This window comes from Atta cephalotes, assembly GCF_000143395.1.
Source record: "Atta cephalotes unplaced genomic scaffold scaffold00003, whole genome shotgun sequence".
Taxonomy (NCBI): domain Eukaryota; kingdom Metazoa; phylum Arthropoda; class Insecta; order Hymenoptera; family Formicidae; genus Atta; species Atta cephalotes.
In genome coordinates, this window is record NW_012130067.1 from 7,803,088 (window position 1) to 7,825,890 (window position 22,803).

General features: G+C 27.8%; 1 protein-coding gene across 1 annotated transcript in view; it reads left to right on the forward strand.

Moving 5' to 3' along the window:
• LOC105625620 overlaps window positions 1-22,803 on the forward strand; it is a 65,004-nt gene that overhangs the window by 19,197 nt on the left and 23,004 nt on the right. The window contains exons 7-8 of the mRNA XM_012206942.1: window positions 12,066-12,306; window positions 12,498-12,883. Of these exons, the coding sequence (XP_012062332.1) occupies window positions 12,066-12,306; window positions 12,498-12,883 (627 nt within the window). The remainder of the gene's footprint in view (window positions 1-12,065; window positions 12,307-12,497; window positions 12,884-22,803) is intronic.

The following is a 22,803-nucleotide window of genomic DNA, read 5'->3' on the forward strand; positions in this document are numbered from 1 at the left end:
ATCGAGCATTGTCATGCTGCAAAATCACTTTATCGTGTCTCTCATTGTATTGCAGCCGTTTGTCTTTCAATGCTCGGCTCAAACGCATCAATTGCGTTCAATACCAATCGCCTGTGATTGTTTCAGTCGGTTTTAACAGTTCATAATACACTACGCCGAGCTGGTCCCACCAAATACAGAGCATGACCTTGGACATCAAAATCACCATTCTTGAAGCGTTGAAACCACTCACGACCCGTTCTTTCACTAATAGCGGCCTCACCATAAGTATTTGAGAACATTCGATGAGCCTCAGTCGCAGATTTCTTCATATTGAAGCAAAAAATTAAAACCTCCCGCAAATGACGAGAATTTGGCTCGTAAACTGACATTTTCAAACGAGAATAACTTTATGATGCAGACACAAATCGACTAATGTTTCTGGTTATGTTGATGCCCAAGTTTATTGTATGATTCTATTGATGACAGATGATGACAGATGCCCAAGTTTATTGTATGATTCTATTTATTTCGACCACCACTTACCGCTAAAGCCATCTATAGGAAAACGGCGGAAGCAAAGTTGTATACCTAATATGTTTTATTAAATATTTCCATAGCATTTATTACAAGATATACAATAAATATTTCATAATATATATAATAAATGTTTCATAATTTATGCAATCTGAAACCACAAAAATATTTAAATATTTTGTAAATATTTTATAAATATCGTGTCTGGGTTATGTTTTAATCCTTTACAAATTCGTTCGGAGTTAGATCAACAACTCTCTGAATTAATTTTAAGTAAATAGAACATAACTAAGAGCGATTTTGTAATAATTGATGTGAATAATTAAAGATTTTATTCTGTATTATTTCATCTTGTACCAATTAATCTTGTACCAATTTTTCTTAAGTGCGTTATTACTGTGATGATTTTTTATTTTTCCACGTAAAAAAGCATAAAAAAAATGTCCAAATAAAATGATCCCTGAACGCCGCGATCACAAAAAAGTAAAAGTTAAATTGTACCTGAATAAACGAAGTGCTGTCTGATGTCTTTTTGTTTGCTGAAAACGAATCTGATCGTGGAATTAGTCTAACACGTCAGGTTTTTGAAAAAAAAAATTGAGAAATGTGTCAAAATTTGCGTTTTTGGCCATATTTACCATTTTTTGTGACTAAAATAAATTTTTTTTTTTCAATTTTATTTATGCTATTTAAAATTTTTTATCTATAAAATAAATTTATATTTATTATGGTACGATTTTTTGTCATATGCATAATTAGCATATGAAGATCGCGGCATTGCCTACACAAATTGCCTAAAAATTAAGATACACATTTTCTTAAAATTCTATCTATTTTCCTATTTTTTGCCATAACGGATTTCACTATTTTTAATTTAAAAATTTTAATATATTTTGAATTCAGCAATCATCTTAACAATAAAATTATAATATCTAAGAAATTCACTTTTAAACAAAAATAGGCCAGAAGACTCATTTTAGCTACACTATTTAAAACTTTCATGATTCGATGAAAAATAATAATTGTACTTGAAAGCGCCGCTAACAAGGATTCCATCCAGTATCCGAAAAAGTATTAAAGTAGATTGAAAATTTTTAATACATTTTAATTTATTTTAATCTGAATTCTTGATCTATGTATATGGATAGAAAAGAATTGAATATGGTAAAATTGAATCCTTTTCTATTCATATACGGGAATAGAACATAATTCTTTTTTATGGATTCAAATGGATTCAAATAAATTTTAATGGATTCTAATACATTCAAATTGTCAATCAGCTATAATACTAATTAATCCAGTTTTATTGCTAAAATAAGTATTATAAACATCATATTCTAAAATGCACACACAACAAAATTATAAAAATAAAAAAATACGTTTTCATCTATTAAAGGAACGTTCTTAAATAAAATAATCGATCTTGATTGAATGTATAAATGTATAAATGGATCAAAAATAAGTTCAACGTATATTTTCTTTTTTGCCCAATTTTTTTCTTGCCGCTCGATGACGCTAAACTTTTAAATATTAATCGCATGAAATTATTGCACGAAATGATTTCTAAGAAAATTAAAAATCTTCAAAATTAATTAAATGAAAAAAATGAAATCATCAAAAAGTCCTCGATTAAGTCCTAAAAGAAACACATTGAAAATGATTAGCAATTTATTTATTTTTATAAAATTAATACAATAATGAAATTCTATTTAAAAAATGCTTAAAATATAGCATGCTTAAAAATGCTTAAAATTTTAACATTACGCATGTAATATATATAAATGAAATCTCTCTTCACACAACGCACAGTGGTATCGATCTGAACATAGGCGATCGAAAATAAAATTTTCAACTTTTTCATTGAAATTTCTTATAAAATAATCTCTATTTAATGTGTAAAATTTTAAAAATAACAGTATCTTTTCTAAAAGAAAATATAAAGTTATATTTAACAATAAAATTTGAAAAAAGATGCTTTATCTCTCTCCTTATGATTAAATTAATGAAATAATCAACGTCATTTAAGATATTTTAAACTAATAATATGTAAATTAAATTATTTTTTTAAAGTTAAAAACTATTAAATTTACTTCTATACTCTGTTCAACGAGAGAATGATCTCGATTTGCGCATAGCAGGCAATGTACAACGCTATGAAGACCTGCGCAAAACGAACGAGTTTTTGTCCGATCGAGGGATAATTATTTCTTTGAACGGAGTATAAATAATTATTTCAATATAAATACAATTAATTTTTTGATAATTAACATATAATTTGACTTTAAAAAAAAGGAATTAAAAGAAACTCATTAAATGAGGATGCATTATAGATATTAAATAATAATTTTTTAATTTCTTTATACAAGATTTGCAGAAACTTGCAGAAATAAGAATTATTAACTCTTATGTAAATTGCAGTTAGAGAGGACGCGTCTTCAAATGATTAACTATTTGGACGAGTTCATCAGAACTAAATGATTCTGACGAAATTTACATAATTAAAACAATAAAAATAATAATTTAAATAACATTTTTCCATTTTTTACATAAATTTCTATTGGGACAATTAATTTATTTTTACATTCTAAAAATTTTTTTATATTTTATATAATTTTTCAAACATTAAAATTATTAATTTTTACGTGTTAATTTGCGATTATAAATTTGCAGACATAAGATTTTGGATATTCTTTGACATGATGAATGCGTCGCGACGCGTCGCACATAAAAATTAACAAAATGAAAATCCTCCACAAAAATAACAAAATCCTTTAATACCAAAAAAGCTTTTTCTTTAAAATTTATCGACAAATACATATTCAACATTATGTTCCTTTTAGCTACAATTATGATATATATATATATATATATATATATATATATATATTAGTATGTATGTCCATCATTTCAACGAATATCCAAAGTCTTACGTCTGCAAATTTCATATAAAAATATTTAATTCATATTAAAATATTTATTTATTCTGATAAACTCATCCAAATAGTTAATCATTTGAAGATGCTTTGTAACCGCAATCTATATAAGAGTTAATAATTCTTCTGCAAGTCTCTACAAATTCTCTATAAAGAACTTAAAAAATCATTATTTAATATCTATAATGCATTCTCATTTATGAATTCCTTTTGATTCCTTTTTTTTGTAAAGTCAAATTATATGTTTATTATCAAAAAATTAATTGTTTTTATTGAAATAATTATTTAGAAGTAAATTTAATAGTAACTTAAATTTAAAAGAATAATTTAATTTGCTACTATTATTAGTTTAAAATATCTTTATTCAATGACGTATTGATTATTTCATTAATTTAACCATAGGAAGATAAAGCATCTTTTTCAAATTTTATTGTTTTTATAATTATAATTTTATATATTTTTTTGTGAGGAAAAAATATTATTACTTCTAAAATTTTACATACTAAATAAAGATTATTTTACAAGAAATTTAGTTTTTAATGAAAAAGTTGAAAATTTCATTTTCAATTACCTATATTGAGATCAGTATCACTGTGCGACGGACGATACAATATAAAACAAATTTCAATAGAATTCTCGAATTCTGACGGTCGATCTTCTAAATATCCGGATTTGTATCAGGCCTATTTCAATAAATTAGAGAATTTCGAAAAAGAAAATTGATTATGTACTAGTGATTGTAGCTTGATTATATATTTCTCAAATAGAGATTGACATAATAATTATTCAACAGCACTAAATCTAAAAATCTTCTGACAAAGTAATTCTAACATCGAAAGCCATGTCTAGCATTAGGCCTGTCAAGCTTCATGGAATCATGAGGTGACCCAGATGCGCAATAGATTGAAAGTAGAGAGATCTAACGATCATTCAAGTTCTGAGCTCATTTGCAGAAATTCACATGACTCATCCGCAAATGAGATCAATTTCTGATTGATCGAATTCTCAGATCATGTGACTGGACTTTCGCCATTATACGCAATATGGATTTTCTTATCTAATTCCACCATACGTGAAATCACTAAATGAACAATTTTTATTTTCAAGTATTCAAAAACAGCCACTTCTATATAGTTTTTAATGTAGGAAGAATTTCGGGAAAAGATTTTCAGATTTAGTACTGCTGAATAATTATGTCTCCACTTGAGAAACAATAAAATCAAACGATTAATCAATCATTTTGAGAAGATTTTCAATTTTTTTTAGCAATCATTTTGTGATTAATAACTATTAAAAGTTCAGCGTCCCCTAATGACCAAGAAAAGCAATTTGAGTATAAAAGAAAGTATATGTTGAACTTAAATTAGACCATTCTACACATCTACCAAGTTTCATCAAGATTATTTAAACCTAAAAATGTTCCTTAAGTTAGAGAATTAATTTTTATAACGCTCTTAAGTTAGAGAATTAATTTGTATAACGCTCAACAATCTTGAAACTGTACCACGTCTTGCTTGATAATCGTACAGGAACTGCTCGATGATCCATAAATCTTGAATGTCAAAAGATGTACAATTGTAACATATCTGTTCAATAGATATTATTAAAAAGCCCACGTAGTTAAAGGGGACTATTCTAGTCTAACTTTTATGCTATTTTTGTGAATTTTTTAAAAATATAAGATAAAGTTTTTTGGGACTTTTTCTATATATTTGTACATATTTAAAAAACGTTTCAGAATTTTTTTATTAAAAAGTAATTGTTAATGTGCGCTGTAAAATATTAAGTAACATCGTGAAAAATAAAACTAGGTCTATGGCTCCCACGATTCCAGCTCTTTTGCTCATCTGAAACAAAAAAACCAAAAAAATTCCAATTAGTATGAATTTGGCTATAGCAAACTATATACTAGAACGAAGAAAAATACTGATAATTTAAAAAAATGTCATCATATCGAAAATTAAGTTTCGATTTTGCTTTTTTTCCACCAAAATTAGTTTTGTAATGTAAAAATATATATTTCGGCTTCCTAGTATCGGCATCCTAGTACATCTCTGTGAAGTTGGCATCTCATTTTTCCAAAAAATGAAATTTGATCACAGTTCCGAATGCACCTCGAAGAGTTCTGGAGTTCCTGTCCAAAATTAAGAATAGTTCCGGTGAATTAATATAAAAAAAAAATTAAAAATTTGGGGTGCTAACTTCACAAAATGCAGAACGAAAAATCGCGATATCTTCTAAACCATTAATCCTAACGCTTTATGATAATAACTTTGATAGAACTCGTAAGGTGCTATCCAGAACTGCTGTAATGTTAAAAAATATTTTGTCCCTCAGATGTGAGAGAATCAGACGTTCAAAAAATTACGATATCTCTTAAACTCGTGGGGTGCTACTCAGCACCAATGGTTTAAGAGATATCACGATTTTTCGTTCGTTGAATCGAAAATTTCTAACCGAGAGGTGAAAATTTTTTAAAAGTTCTGACAATTCTATTGACAGTTCTGGATAGCACCTCACGAGTTCTAACGAAAGTTATTAACGCTTGTAGCATAAGACCAATGATTTAAGACCAATGATTTAACTTTAGAACTTTTCGGAGTGCATTCGGAAGTGTGACCAAAATTTCATTTTTTAAAAAAATGAAGTGCCAACTTCACAGAAGTTCCTAGTACGGGCTTGCTATATATGGGCTGAAGATGTGCGCACATGCACGATTCGATTGATCAACTGATTTTCGAGATATTATGAGATCAATTTGAAAAACATGGTGTTTTCGAGAAAAACGCATTTAAAACGTTTTTCATACTGATTATGTAGAGATAATTTTACTTATGATCAATCAGCTAAAATTCTCTTTTTCCATGTTCTGTCGCCGAAAACCGTTAAATGTTGCAACATTTTCTGTTTCTTCATTCTTCTTGTTCTCATCACCAAATTCTTTTGAAATAGGAAAGTCTGATTTTTCGAACCTCGCAGTTTTTTTTTGTGAAAATGAGCCGAAGATTGCTCCCTACCAAGTACAATAATTTTGTTAATTTTGCGAATCGAACTAATTCTTTTTACAGGCATATTTTCTATATCAAATACTTGCAAAATATGTAAAAAATAAAATCGATTTTTTTTTATTAGACTAGAATAGAACTGCTAGACTAGAATAATAATTTCTTAAATCGTTTTTTTTTATGAATCCCATCACCAGGTTCTCAACTCAAATGTTTGAAATCTTCAGTTCAAAAACATGAAATTATCTTTGTAGAAACAAGAAAAATTAATTTTAAATTTCCTGAGTCATGAATTAAAATAGATTCATGATTTAAAAAATTTTGCTCGATTGAAAAGAAATAAAAGATAAATAAGACTTCCTTTCTTTCAATTTCGTATTATGGATAAAAATGGATTTGAAACTCTCAAACCTGCATAGGATTGAAGAATAAGAATTATCGCCATTTCAATCCTATGTATTAATAGATTAAAATGAATTGCATGATTTATTTTTTTCATAAAATTTTTTTTTTCGATTGAAAGAAATACAAATCTTATAGATTCAACCCCCTCCCCCCCCCGTTATCATAAATTAAAATAGATTGCGGAGCATATTTTTCCGTAAAACTTTTTCGATTGAAAGGAATAGGAATCCCGTAGTTTCAATCCTACGTCATAGATTAAAATGGATTCAAACATTGTTTATTTGAATTAGATTAAAATGAATTCAAAAAATCAAAAATTCGAATTCAACAATGACCAAACGAATTTTAATCTTTTTCCGAATATTGAGCAGTTTTCAGACAAGCATGAATATTACGAGTAGTGGGGGGGGGGAGGGAGGTTTAATAATTAATTGGAGAGGGTTTAAGCAACTTGCGTGCGTGATGACAATGTCATGATCTTAGGGAGTTTGCATGAAAAAAATAATACATTTTTTTTGTTTATTATGGAAATATGCATTATTATAAATTTATGTATAATAAAATTTGTAATTTTTAGCAATAAGTAGGTATTAAAAAATTAAAATAAAGAAATTTAATGATATTTGAAATTTGACAAAACAATTTTGATTGGCTAACAAGTGCGTGACGTCACACTGTAATAAATCGTCTGCAACTGCCTGCTTACACTGAAAGGCTAAAGCGAAATCTTAAAATTTTCTTTTTAAAAATCTCTTTATAAATTAAGAATATTAAAAGAAAATGCCAAATCAACTGGATCCAGGATTCATTAAAGTCGGTTCAACGAATTTATCACAAATAACTATATTTATGATTTGGGAGTATATTATTAGTGATGAGTGATATAATGCTCCAGATGTTCGAGCAATAAAAGCAACTTTGTAAGTACATTTTTATTATTACAGTGATATTTTTTTCAATTTTATTCTAAATAGCGTGAATAAATATTATAATGTATCTACAATATCATAAATCATTAAGAAAAAATTATACTGACTCCGTTATACCCAGCAAACGAAAATAGATTGAAATAGATTGAAAATTTTCAATCCATTTGAATCTGTATTTTAAATCCATAAAAATGGATTGGATTCCATATAAAAAATTTTTATAAATGTAAAAGTTTAAATAAATTAAAATAATTACATGAAATTCTATAGTTATTATTTTAAAACTTCTATACAAAAAATATACGCTGTATAATAAAGGAAATATATTAATATAAACTATATATAAAAATAATTAATTAAAAATAAGGAACTTATATACAGAATGCGGCATTTTAATCGCCCCAGGCGAATATCTCAGAAACTAAGACAGATACAAGAAAAAGTTTTATATAAAAGAAGTAGATTTTCTTGGAATAAAGAAGGTTGAAATAACGGATTTTAGGGATGAAAATAATGAATAAGAAGTACTACCAAGATCAGGATCAAAATCAAGATCAAATCAAGATCAATATGAATTTTTTAAATGGAGTCCTCCATTTTTTATTGCATATTCTTGTAACACACCTCGAGAGCTTTCCAAAACACTATAATAAAATATTTTTTCGTGAAGTGCTTTTCAAGTTATAGAACTCGTTATAGTACCTCCGGTATTAGTATTACTCAAGATGTCCGATCGACGGCTAAAAACCTCTTGAATATTATTCAGGATCTGGATAACATTTATCAAGATCAAGGCCACTGATTACATCTTTTATTTTCATTTTTACGTAAAAATGAATTTTTAATGCAAAAATAATGGAAGAATAAGAGGAACAACCACAAATGACCTTGATCTTGATAAATGTTATGCATTTTTTAATAAACAATGGCTTTTCCACTCACATTTTTTAATTGAATAGTATTGACCCATTTTAAAAGAAAAACTTTTTTTAATTTAATTGGATTTAAAAACTGCATTTCCTATTTAGAATTTTACTTTTAGCAGTATTCACGCACAGAAATAGTTGATATTATTTTTACATTCAACTGGATTGAAAAACTGCATTTCCTATTCAGAATTTTAAATTAAGCAGTATTCACGCACACAAAATACTATAATATTATTTTTCGATTAAAAAATATAGAAATATACTCCATGCCATTCTAATAAATGAATAAAAATGTATTCAGAATTGAAAAAGAATAGACATTTGTTTCATGCAATTTCTATAAATGAATAAAAATGCATTCGGGATTTATTTTAATACGGATTCATGAATCCGTATTTCTGAAAATCTGAATCCATTTCAATCCATTCTCGTTTGCTAAGTAGCGGAATAATCTATAGGTTATGTTAACGAGAAGATTGTATGTCAAACGAGAAAGTTCTATTTGTACAAAAAAAGGGAGAATAGCCCATTTGGCAGCTTTTGAGTATCTCGGCTATCTGCTTTTCATCTTATTTGGCGGTTATTATAAGATTATTAATTTTTTTGTTATTATTAATAAATATTCTAATAAGAAATATAATTTAATTAACGTTTTGTGATGCAATATTACTCGCATTTGATTCAATTTGGAATTAATTTCTAAATCATTGAGATATAACTGACAGTGATTTCATAATGATTCGAATAAGGATTTTATTCATTTTATTTCCATGTACCAATTTTTCCTTAAATCTGACATTATTATAATGAATATTTTCAATTTCTACGAAGAAAAATACATAAGAAAACATATATAAATAAAACGATCCCCGAGTGATCGGGAAACCTTTGACAATTTGTACTTTCTTTTCTTTTGAATAGTGCATTTTGGAAAAAAAATGTTTCAGATAAAAGTTCTGTGACTTTGAGGAAGACATAAAATGATATCATTGATTTGACCTTGGGTGGCATCACTCAATGATATTTGAATTTTTTAAATGGAACATCCTTTTCATATCATATTCTTGTAGCACATCTTGAGAGTTTTCCAAACACTATAATAAAATATTTTTTCATGAAGTACTTTTCAAGTTATAAGACTTGAAAGTTACCGCCGACATTAGCACTACGCAAAGTATCCAATCGATGGCTTTTGAATGTTGTTCAGGATCATGTCCTTAACATTCGTTAAGATCAAGATCACTAGAGGTTCTTTCTCTTATTTTCATTTTTAGAAATCGAATTTTTAATGCAAAAATGAAATAAGAAGAACAGACTTCAAACCTTGATCTTGATAAATGTTATTCAGATCATGATCCTGAACAATAGATTGTAAGAGATTTTAGCCGTCGGTATCTCCAAACACCTTGCGTAATGTTGGTGATATTGTAACTTTCAAACCTTATAACTCGAAAAGTACTTCATGAAAAGTACTTCATGAAAAAATATTATATTTTATTATAGTCTCGAGATGTGCTACAAGAATATGCAATGAAAAATAGTGAGTTCCATTTAAAAAATTCAAAGTGACATTGTTCTGACCTTGATGACCCAAGGTCAGACTGATCATTAAATAGATCATTTGGAAACCCTTTTGTCTGAGATTTTTTTCTAAAATGCTCTGTTTTCGAGATAAAAGGGATGTACGGATGGTCTGAGACACTTCATATACATGACAATATATTAAAAGTACAATCACAATGTTACCTATATCGAGATTTTCTATCCTGGCTCGTATGTCCTGCCACATTGTTACTACTGCATAATTCCTATAGCTTTTCCATCCTTTTCATCTGCCATATAGCGATCATCCAGATATGAAGCCTTATCGCCAGAAACCAAGCGAAAAACGTAATAATACATACATATTTGTAATAATATAAATATATAAGTTTCTATAAATATATTGAATTTGATTATAAGAGAATGTAAATATAGTATAGCTTTCTTAATGGTGATTAATAGACCATACGAGTCTGCATCTCCAACTGAAATTGAATAACAAATTATTGGAGAAAATCAACCTTATCTAATGTTGCAATTTAAAAAAAATTTATTACAATTTATTACTAATGAGATAACAATGAATTTTAAATCTACGACTGAAAATTTAGATGACAACTCTAATTTTATAAAGTAATCGAACAAGCTAAAGCAAAACAATTTGATAATCAGTTGTAAGACATTATTTGATATAAAGAGGAAAGAACAATTTATATATTATCAATAGGAAAGATAATTTATACATTATCAATTCATTAGTTAATGTTTAATTTTTGTACTAAAAAAATTCATTGTCAGTTGATAATTTCATAACATTTGCAAAAGAAAAAATGTTTGAAAATTAAAAAAGCAAATTATTCTGATAAATTTTATTAATTTAAAATTATAAACATTTAAAAAATGGCATTTACACATTAAAAATATGTTTTTTTTATTAATTATGAATTCTAATTTTAAAATAATTTTTTTAGATATAGAATAATTTTACAAATTCCCCAAAATATCTTTACATTTGACATTCAATGTTTTAGCTTACGTTTTAGGCTATATTGGATATTTTTACATGAACATGATTAATATTTTTATAATTGTTATAATTAAAGAGCATAAAAAACGTATTTTATAAAATACATGTACACATATTTTATACAATACGAAATGATCTTCACAACAAAAATAATTTCATTTTCCTAGTTCATCAACACGATATGAACTTTTAAATGAACGATGTGAACTATTTTTTTCTCACATTTTCAACATAAAAGAACAATTTTTCTGATTTTAATTGTTGTGCTTTTATATAAAGGTACAAAACACGTTTTGTACGTATTTGCTTTGCTCATTTTTAAAATAAATTAATTTCTTACTGAATTTGATTACAGTGTGATGTCATAGTGTGTTTGGGAGAGGACTCGGACTGTCTCGTATATATATATATATATATATATATATTTACAAAATGTAATATTTTCCAGAAATTATGCAAACTCCCTATTATATATATGACAAAAATTCGTAATAAATATAAATTTATTTTATAGATAAAAGATAACATTTTTAAAGTGGCATAAGTAAAAATAAAAAAAAATTTATTTTAGTCACAAAAAATGGTAATATGACCAAAAACGTCAATTTTGATACATTTTCCACAAATTAATTTTCGAAAACTTAACATATTAGGCCAATTCCATAGCCAGATTCGTTTTCGGCGAAGAAAAATATATCGGAAAATGCTTCGTTTTTCAGGTCCTAAAAAAAGTCTATTTTTATATAATTGTATTAATATATGATAATAATATTATTCAGCAAATCTTCACAACACTAGGCTATGTTCTGACAGTGCATTTTTTGCAAATGCAAACCGATAAGAACGATAGCGCCATCATAGAGGTGTATGATGGAACGGTGAGGCTTTTAGCTACTGTCAAAGTCAGAAACGGGACTTTACCGCAGAGTGTAACCTCAACCGGTCATAATCTTTTTATAAAGTTCATAGCTGAACCCCGAACTAACGCGCTCGTATTTGTGCGAGTGTCATCAGGCTACAGTAAGTTTAACAAGAATTTACACATTATTCTGGATTATATTGATCTCCATTTTTAAGTTATCAAGTTTATAAAAGAATTATAAAAATAAAAGTTCTAGGCATTTAATTGTTTATTTAATTTATTATCTGTAAGCCTAATTTGTTTATTTTTATTTTAATGAAAAATGTTTAACATTCTTCTTTTTTCACAGAGAAAACGTATGATCTCAATGTGACCGGTAGTACAATAACGAGTAATAACGGTCGTGGTATCATCGTGGAAAAGCTAAGATCCGCCTTGCACATTCACGAGACCTCGGTATCAGATAACAATCACGTGGCAGGCGTACACGTGTTAGGTGGCGCGATGGACGTTAATATCACCGATAGTCGTATCGCGTACAATCAAGGGGACGGTGTTAACATCACTGTTACAGGCGGCAATCGTAACGTGTCGCGCAGCAGTATATCATCCAACAGCGGTTATGGTTTTGCGGTGTGGCTCAACGACAGCTTAGCCACCGAATACTTATATTTCAATCAATCGACCGTGATCGAGTATTCGCAGATACTTAGCAATAAGGACATCGGCGTTCTGGTAAGCATAAATTTATTTGTTACCCATGAGTAAGAGAGGAGGAGACTCAACTTGATACTGTGCGAGCAAAAAAAGTGAGACTAGTTTAACGCCAAATTGGAAGAGAATCTGAGAAAAAGAAGTCCTAGACACAATTTGAGTGCTTTCCATTTTATAACACAAGTCAATACAAATGTCGCCTTATTTTTGTTACGAGAAATTATTTAAAAATGTTGAAAATTATTCATTGAAGTGATGAATCAAGTTTTTGAATTTTTTTGAATTTTTTTGAATTCTTTTCAACTCGTAATTCGCTTGAATCAGTAATTATGGATTGGTTATTTATTTTCTGTATCTCATCCAATGTGCATAGAAATGAAACATACGACTAATCCGGTTGAATGGATTGAAATGGATTAAAATGAATTAAAATGTATTCAGATTTTCAAAAATACGGATTTATGAATGTTAAAAACGAATCTTTTTTAATCCTGAATTTTTAATTCATTTATAGGAATTTATGGAATATATTTCTGGAATATTTTTCAAAATCTTTAATTATCTAAAAATAATATAGTATTTTATGTGGATCGTGAATATTATTCAATTCAAAATTTTAAATAAGAAATGCAGTTTTTTTAAATAAGAAATCCAATTGAATTAAAAAAAGTTTTTCTTTTAAAATGGGCTATGAATGCAATTCAAAATTGTGAACGGACAATCCATTGTTTCATTTAAAAATATATCATAATCGAATGCTGCTTTATTCAGAATTATGAATAAGAAATTTATCGTTTTAAAAAAATTCAACTGAATTAAAACAAAATTGTCATAAAAATCATAAAAATCATAAAAATATATCATAAATTCTATTTCATTTAATAATTAAAAGAAACATAAAAAGAACTACGTAAATATGTACAATAAATGTTACATATTATATATAAATTACTTATTTTTAATTAATAAATTAATTGCTTTTATGTATATTTTATATTGATATGTTTCCTTCATTATTACACCTAGTGTATATTTTTTGTATTATATATGTATATATAAAAGTTTTAAAATAATAATAACTATAGAAGTTCATATAATTATTACTTTAATTTATTTAAACTTTTACACGTATAAAAATTTTTTATATCTTTTATATGTATTTTTTATATGGAATCCAATCCATTTTTATGGATTTAAAATACGAATTCGGGTGGATTGAAAATTTCCAATCAATTTCAATCCATTTTCATTTGCTGAGATAGAAAATACATCAACTGCTAATCAGGTCCAATCTCGGCAAGTAATATCGTTGCATGCATCGAGATGATACATAAGTCGTTACCTTTCCCAAACAAAAACTCCGTGATATACAGAGTGTGTAACATTGCGGATCCATGGCGATAAGGTAATTTCTAGACATAACCCTGGCCACGATTATCCGGGATCATATTCGACAATCATCCTGTTGCGAATCCATAATGTTGTATACCCAGCAAATGAGAATGGATTAAAATGGATTAAAATTTTTTTAATGCATACTTTAAATCTATGAAAATGGATTGAATCCGAGCTGACAGTTTAGTAGTTTAATATTCGAAAAAAAAACATTAATTTTTAAAGATTACAAATTTTATTTCTAAGACATTTATACAATAATAATAATTATATCTGAAATTAATTACTTCAAATTGGTATTAAAAAAAACGTACCTTAGTGGGATTCGAACCTGGGATCTTTGAATGATGAATCTTCTACCCGCTATACCATTTTTTTTAATTGGTAATTGTGTTATTCATTTTTTATTTCAATTACAATCAGCTAAATTAGTAATGAAATTATATAGATATAATAAAAATATCATCATTTAACAAATACAATAAAGTATATACAATTTACTATGAGACAACATTGGGTAAGTGTTGAATAATGTAATCTCACTTGGCTGATGTCGCGCGTCGTGATTAACCTAATATTCAGACTGTGTTCGACTTAATTTGCGAATATTCACATCGATCATTCATTTTACTTCTAATGAAAAAGAAACAAAAGAACACAGCTCAATTATTTTTACGTTACAATTTTTTTTAACTTAGTTGGATTAAAATGAAGAATCTCCTACTTATAATTTTGAATAATTGAAATAGCATATATGGTCTATTTTTAAATAAAAACTTTTTTTATTCAATTACATTAAAAAACTGCATTTTATATTCACAATTCTGAATTGAGTAGTATTCACGATGAAAACAGAAAAAGCTAATATTATTTTTAGATTAAAATGCATAGAGATATGTTTTATGCAATTCCTATAAATGAATAAAAATTCAGAATTGAAAAAGATTTAGTTTAGCATTTTATGAATCTGTATTTTTAAAAATTTGAATCCATTTCAATCCATTTCAATCCATTCTCGTGGATTTTGCTGGATATTAGGTATGGGAAAAAGTTCGTGGCGTTTTTCTCGTTAGATGGCATTAAAAAATGCCACTTTTTCCCATACCTAATACTTTGTGTATAGTCCCAGTAAACGAGAATGGATTGAAATAAATTGAAATGAATTCAGATTTTCAAAAATATTGATTCACGAATGTTAAAATGAAATTTTCAATCCTGAATGCATTTATATTCATTTATAGGAATTGCATAAAACATATCTTTATGCCTTTCAATCTAAAAATAATATTAGCTTTTTCTGTGCATTGTGAATACTGTTCAATTCAAAATTTTGAATAGGAAATGTAGTTTTTCAATCCAATTGCATCCAATTGAATCTAATTGAATTTAATTGGATTCAATTTAAAATACGCATTCGGATAGAAAAAAATTTCAATTCATTTTAATCCATTCTCGTTTACTGAGATACTAGAACTCATTCGAGAAGAAATAATTCATATATTTATGATTATCTTGGTGCATACTTTCTAAATAAATCCCTTTCGCAGATTACCATTTCATTTCTAAGTCTATATGAATCCAGAGTTCACATTATTATACTTATCTAAACGTATAAAAACAGATTCAATGTTTTAGTCTCTATAAAATTCAATACTTTTTTCGCGAATAACACAGATTTGAAAACTTGATTTATAAGGGTTTATCCAATATAATCTATTCTCGTTTGCTAGAACGTTCTCTGAGAGTGATTCCGAATTATGCATGAAGCACAAGATACATTTATCCTTGTTGTTCAAATAATAAAGAAAGATAAAATGATACATCATGCGCTTCATGCGTAACTCGAAATGCACTCTAAATGTCAAGAAGGATAGAACGACGCTTATATCAACTAGTATCGACTCAGCAAACGAGAATGGATTGAAATGGATTGGAAATTTGCAATCCATCCGAATCCGTATTTTAAATCCATAAAAATGAATTGAATTCCATATAAAAAATGTTTACATGTAAAAGTTTAAATAAATTAAAGTAGTAATTACATGAAATTATATAGTTATTATTTTAAAACTTTTATATAAAAAACATACGCTAATTGTATAATAAAGGAAACGTATTAATATAAAATATACATAAAAGCAATTAATTTATTAATTAAAAATAAGGAATTTACGTTTATTGTACATTTACGTAGTTCTTTATATGTTTCTTTTAAATGTTTCTTTTAAATTTCTATTAAAAGAAGTAGAATTCATGATATGTTTTTATAATTTTTTTTTAACTCAGTTGAATTTAAAACGAAAAATTTCTTATTCATAATTCTGAATAAAATAGCACTCGTAGTACATTTTTAAATGAACAATGGATTTTCTACTCACAATTTTGAATAGTATTCATTTAAGAAAATGAGCCATTAAAAGAAAAACTTTTTTATTCAATTGAAATAAAAAACTACATTTCCTATTCAGAATTTTGAATTTATCAGTATTCATAATGCACTGAAATGGCCGATATTATTTTTATATTGGAAAGCATAGAAATATACTCCATGCCATTCTTATAAATGAATAAAAAAGGATTCAAGATTGAAAAGAAATAGATATTTGTTTTATATAATTCTTATAAATGAATAAAAGTGCATTCAGGATTGAAAAGAATTCATTTTAACATTCATGAATCCGTATTTCTGAAAATCTGAATCCATTTTAATTCTCGTTTTCTGAGAACTTTATGTCAACTGTATCATGAAAAGCATCCAATATGAACCAATAGTAATAAGAATAGCGACAGAAACATAGAAATAACATAGAAATAAGCGATATATAATTGCCGCCTTCCGTTGCACAATGTCGCGAAAGAAATCTGATCTCATATATAGACCATATATTCTTCCATCTTCAAGATATTATAACATATCCCAGTATTCGAAAAAGAATTGAAGATTCATTTAGTTATTGTTGAATTCAAATTCTTGATTTTTTAAATCTATTTTAATCCAATTCAAATAAATGGTGCTTTTCAGCAAGGATACAGATATAGTGAATCATTACATCCTTGTTGTTTGTCTTAAACAAAAATGAAACATTTCACTGTGTTACACAATGTCTGACTGTGTCCTTACTGGAAACCACCCATAAGCAATGTTCGAATCCATTTTAATCCATGACGCAGAATTAAAATTGGGATCCTTATTCCTTTCGATCGAAAAAGTTTTACGGAAAAAATAAGCCATGCAATTCATTTTAATCCATGATATAGGATTGAAATGACTTATAATGAATTCTTATTCTTTCAATCCAATTTGAGAACTTCAAATTCATTTTTGTCTATAATATAAAATCTTGAAAGAAAGTGAGTTTTATTCTTTTCAATCGAAAACAATTTTTTAATTCGTGAATCGCGATTTTAATTCATGATCGTGAAATAAAATTTTTCTTGTTTTAACAAAGATAATTTAATGTTTTGTGTGAAATAAATCCTGATGATGATGAGTTCTCAATTCAAATATTGATAAAATTATGCTCATTATATGTTTTTGTAGGAAATGAAAGAATCTGGCAAAAAAAAAAAGATGTATTATCTCGTGAAGTGAATTTTTTTAACAATATCTATTAGTAGATATGTCACAGTTGTACATCCCTTAACATTCAAAGTTTATCAATCATCGAAGTAGCAGTTCTCGTATGATTGTAGAGATCAAGCATGCAAGACGCGTATGGTACAGCTTCATGAATGACCGTTTGAGAGCATTATAAAAATTAATTCTCTAATTTAGGTGAAAATGTTTTTTTTTATAATAATTTTGTCGTGTGTGCATTTTAGAATATGGTATACCAGTTTATAATACTTTCCACTAAACATAAAACATGCAGAGAATGTTTCAACAACTGTATACAAATACTATAAATTTGAAATGTTGCATAAAAATATTTCATAAAATATTTCATGAATAATATTTCATGTTGTAACATTCACGTGGCGTTCCAATAATGTTACATCTTGGGTATTATTTCAATAATTTTATATTTATTAAAAAGAAATATTTAACAAGGAATGTTTCATTTGGGATGTTTTGTTTGTAACGTTCAAAGACATTATAACAATGTCACATTTGCTACGTTCATAACATATATTTTAAAATATTCCATAAACATTTCATTTGGAGATTTGGTTTATAACATTTGATGACATTACAACAATGCTATTTGCAATAATCCTGAAACATCAATTTTACAATATTCCATAAACGTATGAAACATTTATTTTGTAACATTGACAAATATTATACTGCAGATTTCTGTACATATATATGTGCAAACAATTTTGAAATTACAACATCTAATTTTTCACGGAAGCTTTTTAGCAGATAACGTTTATGGTTAGGGACGAAGAAAGGGAAGAACATGATGTTACTTTGGTTGAGTTCAAACCGACGAAGGCATTCGCTTGCCGAGCGAATGAGCATGACTAATTCTTACCTATGGATCCAATAAATCATGTTTAATTGCAAGCAGACCTAATCGCTTTATTCACTTGAACGCGCCCACTTTGACTTTCTCTTATCGCTCGCTTCTCTAGTGTAAGAAATTTAGATGAAATAGGCACAACAGAGAAACTATCAGCGTCAGGGTTATGTAATTCAGTGGCAGGATGAAAATCTACCAATATGGATAACCAGACCTCGGTTTGAATCCTGGAATGCCCGGATATTTTTCTCGTGTTGTCGTATTTTTTATATTAGTTTGCGGCTCATTTTTACATATAAGGTTATTTTGATGTTTGTTAAGTAAATTGGAGATCGTTTTATAATATATAGCTGTTGGTGAAGTTCGAACCATGTACATACATATATAAAGTTCAAACCATGTACATACATATATAAAATATATACACGGTGTATCATTTTAAGTGATATGGTCGATTATCTCAGGAATCGATGATTTTATTGAAAAATTTTTTGAACGAAAGTTGCATGGCTTGAAGGGGGACACATGACGGAAATGTGGACTTGACCTTGAGTGATCTTGTCAAAATCAGGTCCAGATCATTAATATTTTTTTAAACGGAAACTCTTATTTTTTATTACGTATTATTTATTATTCTTGTAGCTTATCTCGGGAGCTTTCCAAAATAAATACTATAACAAAGTTACTTTTCGTTAAGTATTTGTTTAGTTATATGATCGGGACTGATCCGACCAACTAAAGCAAAACCGATCACTGATCCAGCCGATTAAGGCAAGATCGGGACTGATCCAGCCAACTAAGGCAAGACCGATCACTGATTCGATCGATTAAGGCAAGACCGTTCACACGTTGAGTCCAGTGAGGATTGTATGTGGATCAATAATGATATGTTATGCCTGTTGAGTTGTCCATTGTTATGAAATAAGGCTTCGTCACTGAAGAGAACATACTAAAAAAGTTGGATCTTCCCATTTGTAATGCCCAACAACAAAATTATCTTTTTAGCTTCATATCATTTTCATTTACATCTTGGATTAAAGTGATGTGGTAGGAATGGAATTTATGTCTTTATAAAATCCTTTTTTATAAAATCCTTCACATAGTGACATAAAGAATTCTTAAATTACGTTGCAGTTCTCTAGTCGAAATATGAGAAGAAGTTACAAAAATTACATAATAAATGATATTCTGAACTTTCAGTTATGTATAACTTCAAAAACAATGTGTTACACACGTACAATTTTTTACTTTAATAAAATACTGGTTAACCTAAAATTGTTTTGAGGGATAGTCGCGTGCTTGATCAGAAAGCTCATCGAGAAATACAAGAAAAATCACACAAAGACAAAATGTCAATACTTCACCGGCGATCTTCTAATCATTCTTTTATCGATCGGATAAGCAATAAAGATATTTCTGTACTTCAGACTCAATATGAGGAAGTGAAACAGGAAAATGTAGCAATGTAAAGGCTAGAGAAAAACTGCTTGAAGAGGCAATTAATAGGCATCAAAGTAGCAAAACTATAAAGAAAAATGACTTTGAAGAAATGAAAATTGCTCACAAATTGTTTCAAGGTGCTCAGATAATGAAATTGAATTTAGACAATTCTGAGATTGAGTACGTACAAAACGAGAGAAATCTACTCTTATAACTAGTTTTTTTAAAAAGGCTCGAATTAAGAGTAGTGACATCTAGAATTATATTCTAGAATATACTAGATTTTTCGTGCCTAGCATATAAAATACATTTTATTGTTCTTAAGTTACTTTAAATAACTTACTACTTTAAAAAGTTCCTTTGTACTGTGATTTACATCAAAGAATAAGTTACGTTGAAGTTTTTCCTTTTTGCGGAATATATATTAAATTGTTTTCTTTTATGTATTTTTTATGTATTTAAAATAATATGTATTTTTAAAATAATAATAGTAACTACCATGTATCTTAATTATAGTCACTTTTTATTACTTTTTAGTCACATTCTTAATAAAAAGAGTCATTTTTCCTCTTTTTTCGCTCTACATCGATGGTAGTCCTGAATGTTTCTATTCTACATTAATTTCGTCCAGCTTCATCAAGCACAAGAATAATATCAACGATTTCATTTGAACTGTAAGCGGCGATTTTAAAAAAGCGGCGACTTTGAAAAAAATCCATTAACATAAAAAAATTGAAAGAAAAAGCTATACGAAAAAAGAGGAAAGTTGAATCGTTCAATTGGGAAGGATTGGACTTAATTCTGTGCGCGTGAGCGTATGTCAAACAGTATGGATAAATCGCGAAGATGCGCGCGCGTAAAAATCGCGCATGTGTACATAGACAACGCCGGCGATACTATAACTTTCAAGCTCCATAACTTGGCAAGTACTCAATAAACATAACTTTTGTTATAGTGTTTTGAAAAGCTCTCAAGATAAACTATAAGAATATGTAATAAAAAATAGGAGTTTTTATTTAAAAAAACATTAATGATCTTGATTTTGACAAGATCACTCAAGGTCAAGTCCATATTTCCATCATGTGTCCCTCTTCAAGTCATGCAACTTTCGTTTGAAAAATTTTTCAATAAAATCATCGATTCGCGAGATAATCAACCATATCACTTAAAATGAAACACCGTGTATATATATATATATTTTTTTTTTATATATATATAAAACTCATCGATAAAAAGGTTGCAACAGATTCTTTTCTATAGTTTTTAGAATGCAGCCTTATTTACCGAACGAATGATTTTTACTTACAGATCCACAAGTAAGAACCAATCGTTCGGTGAACAGACTATATTCCGAAATCCATTAAAAAAAGTGTTGCAAGTCGGTGAGTATTTATATAACACGAACGTCACCAACAGATATATTCGCAAAGATATTACTTAAATGTTTCTGCGATTTACATTGAAACATTGGACACATCTAGATTCTCTAAATGTTCCAGGAATCTCGCAAATGAAACGTCTCATATGTAAAAGAGGTAGGACGTTCTGGATTACTGATATGTTTCAAAGATATATTCTTGGAATATATCGATAAACATCACAAGCACAATGTGACATTGCTGTAATATTTCTAAAACATAATTTTGTTTAATAAGTTATTTTAGCAATAAACTGAATTAATTTTACAGCTGACTGACAATTTGAATCTATTTGAATCCATCATCTGAATCTATAAAAAATGAATTTATTTGAATTCATTTAAATCCATTAAAAAATTATATTCTATTCCCGTATATGAATAGAAAATGATTCAATTTTACCACGTTCAATTCTTTTCTATCTATATACATGGATCAAGAATTTAGATTATAAATTAAAATGTATTAAAAATTTTCAATCTCGTTTAATGCCTTTTCGGATTGGGACATAAATAAAATTAAAAATTTGAACACTGATAGATCATAAAAGGCGACAGAATTCTAACTTATCGTAAATTTATCATTATTTTATTCCATGTTCTTTTTCCATGTATTGGGCATATGTTGGATTCCATCATACCTATCACTATCGTTATTTCTATCGCTGTTGTTTCGCATAGTGTTTAGGACTTAACTTATTAATTTAGATACCATTTGAAAAAAAAGCAGTCAGCTATACCAATTGTATAGGCTGTACATGTTTGTTTCTCCAACTTGCGCTTCTTATGAAGAAGTTTTTTTATTCGAACACTTTCAAATCATGTACATTTTCATTTAATAAAATACAACAGCATTACATTGCATTGATAGTTTCAAACGACTTTACCATATCTCTACAATTATAAAAAATACTGCTATACTTATTGTGCGAGATTTAAAAAGATTCTCTTTTCCGATGTATTTTTTCCCCTTTACATTCATGAATAAAGCATGAGACCTTTACAATTTCAAAGATTGTATATATTCGCACAAGAATACAAAATATCAGGAAATACTAATAAATCCGGAAAAGTGAAGTAAGATTGATATTTATTTAGACGCAAATGGCGCTAATTAATAAGTTATTCTTTGCAGTGGATTGTCTCCCAATTTGGCATATGAAACAGTCCCACTTTTCTTCACGGAGTTGAATTTCCTCCCTTATTACTTCATGTTGTCACCG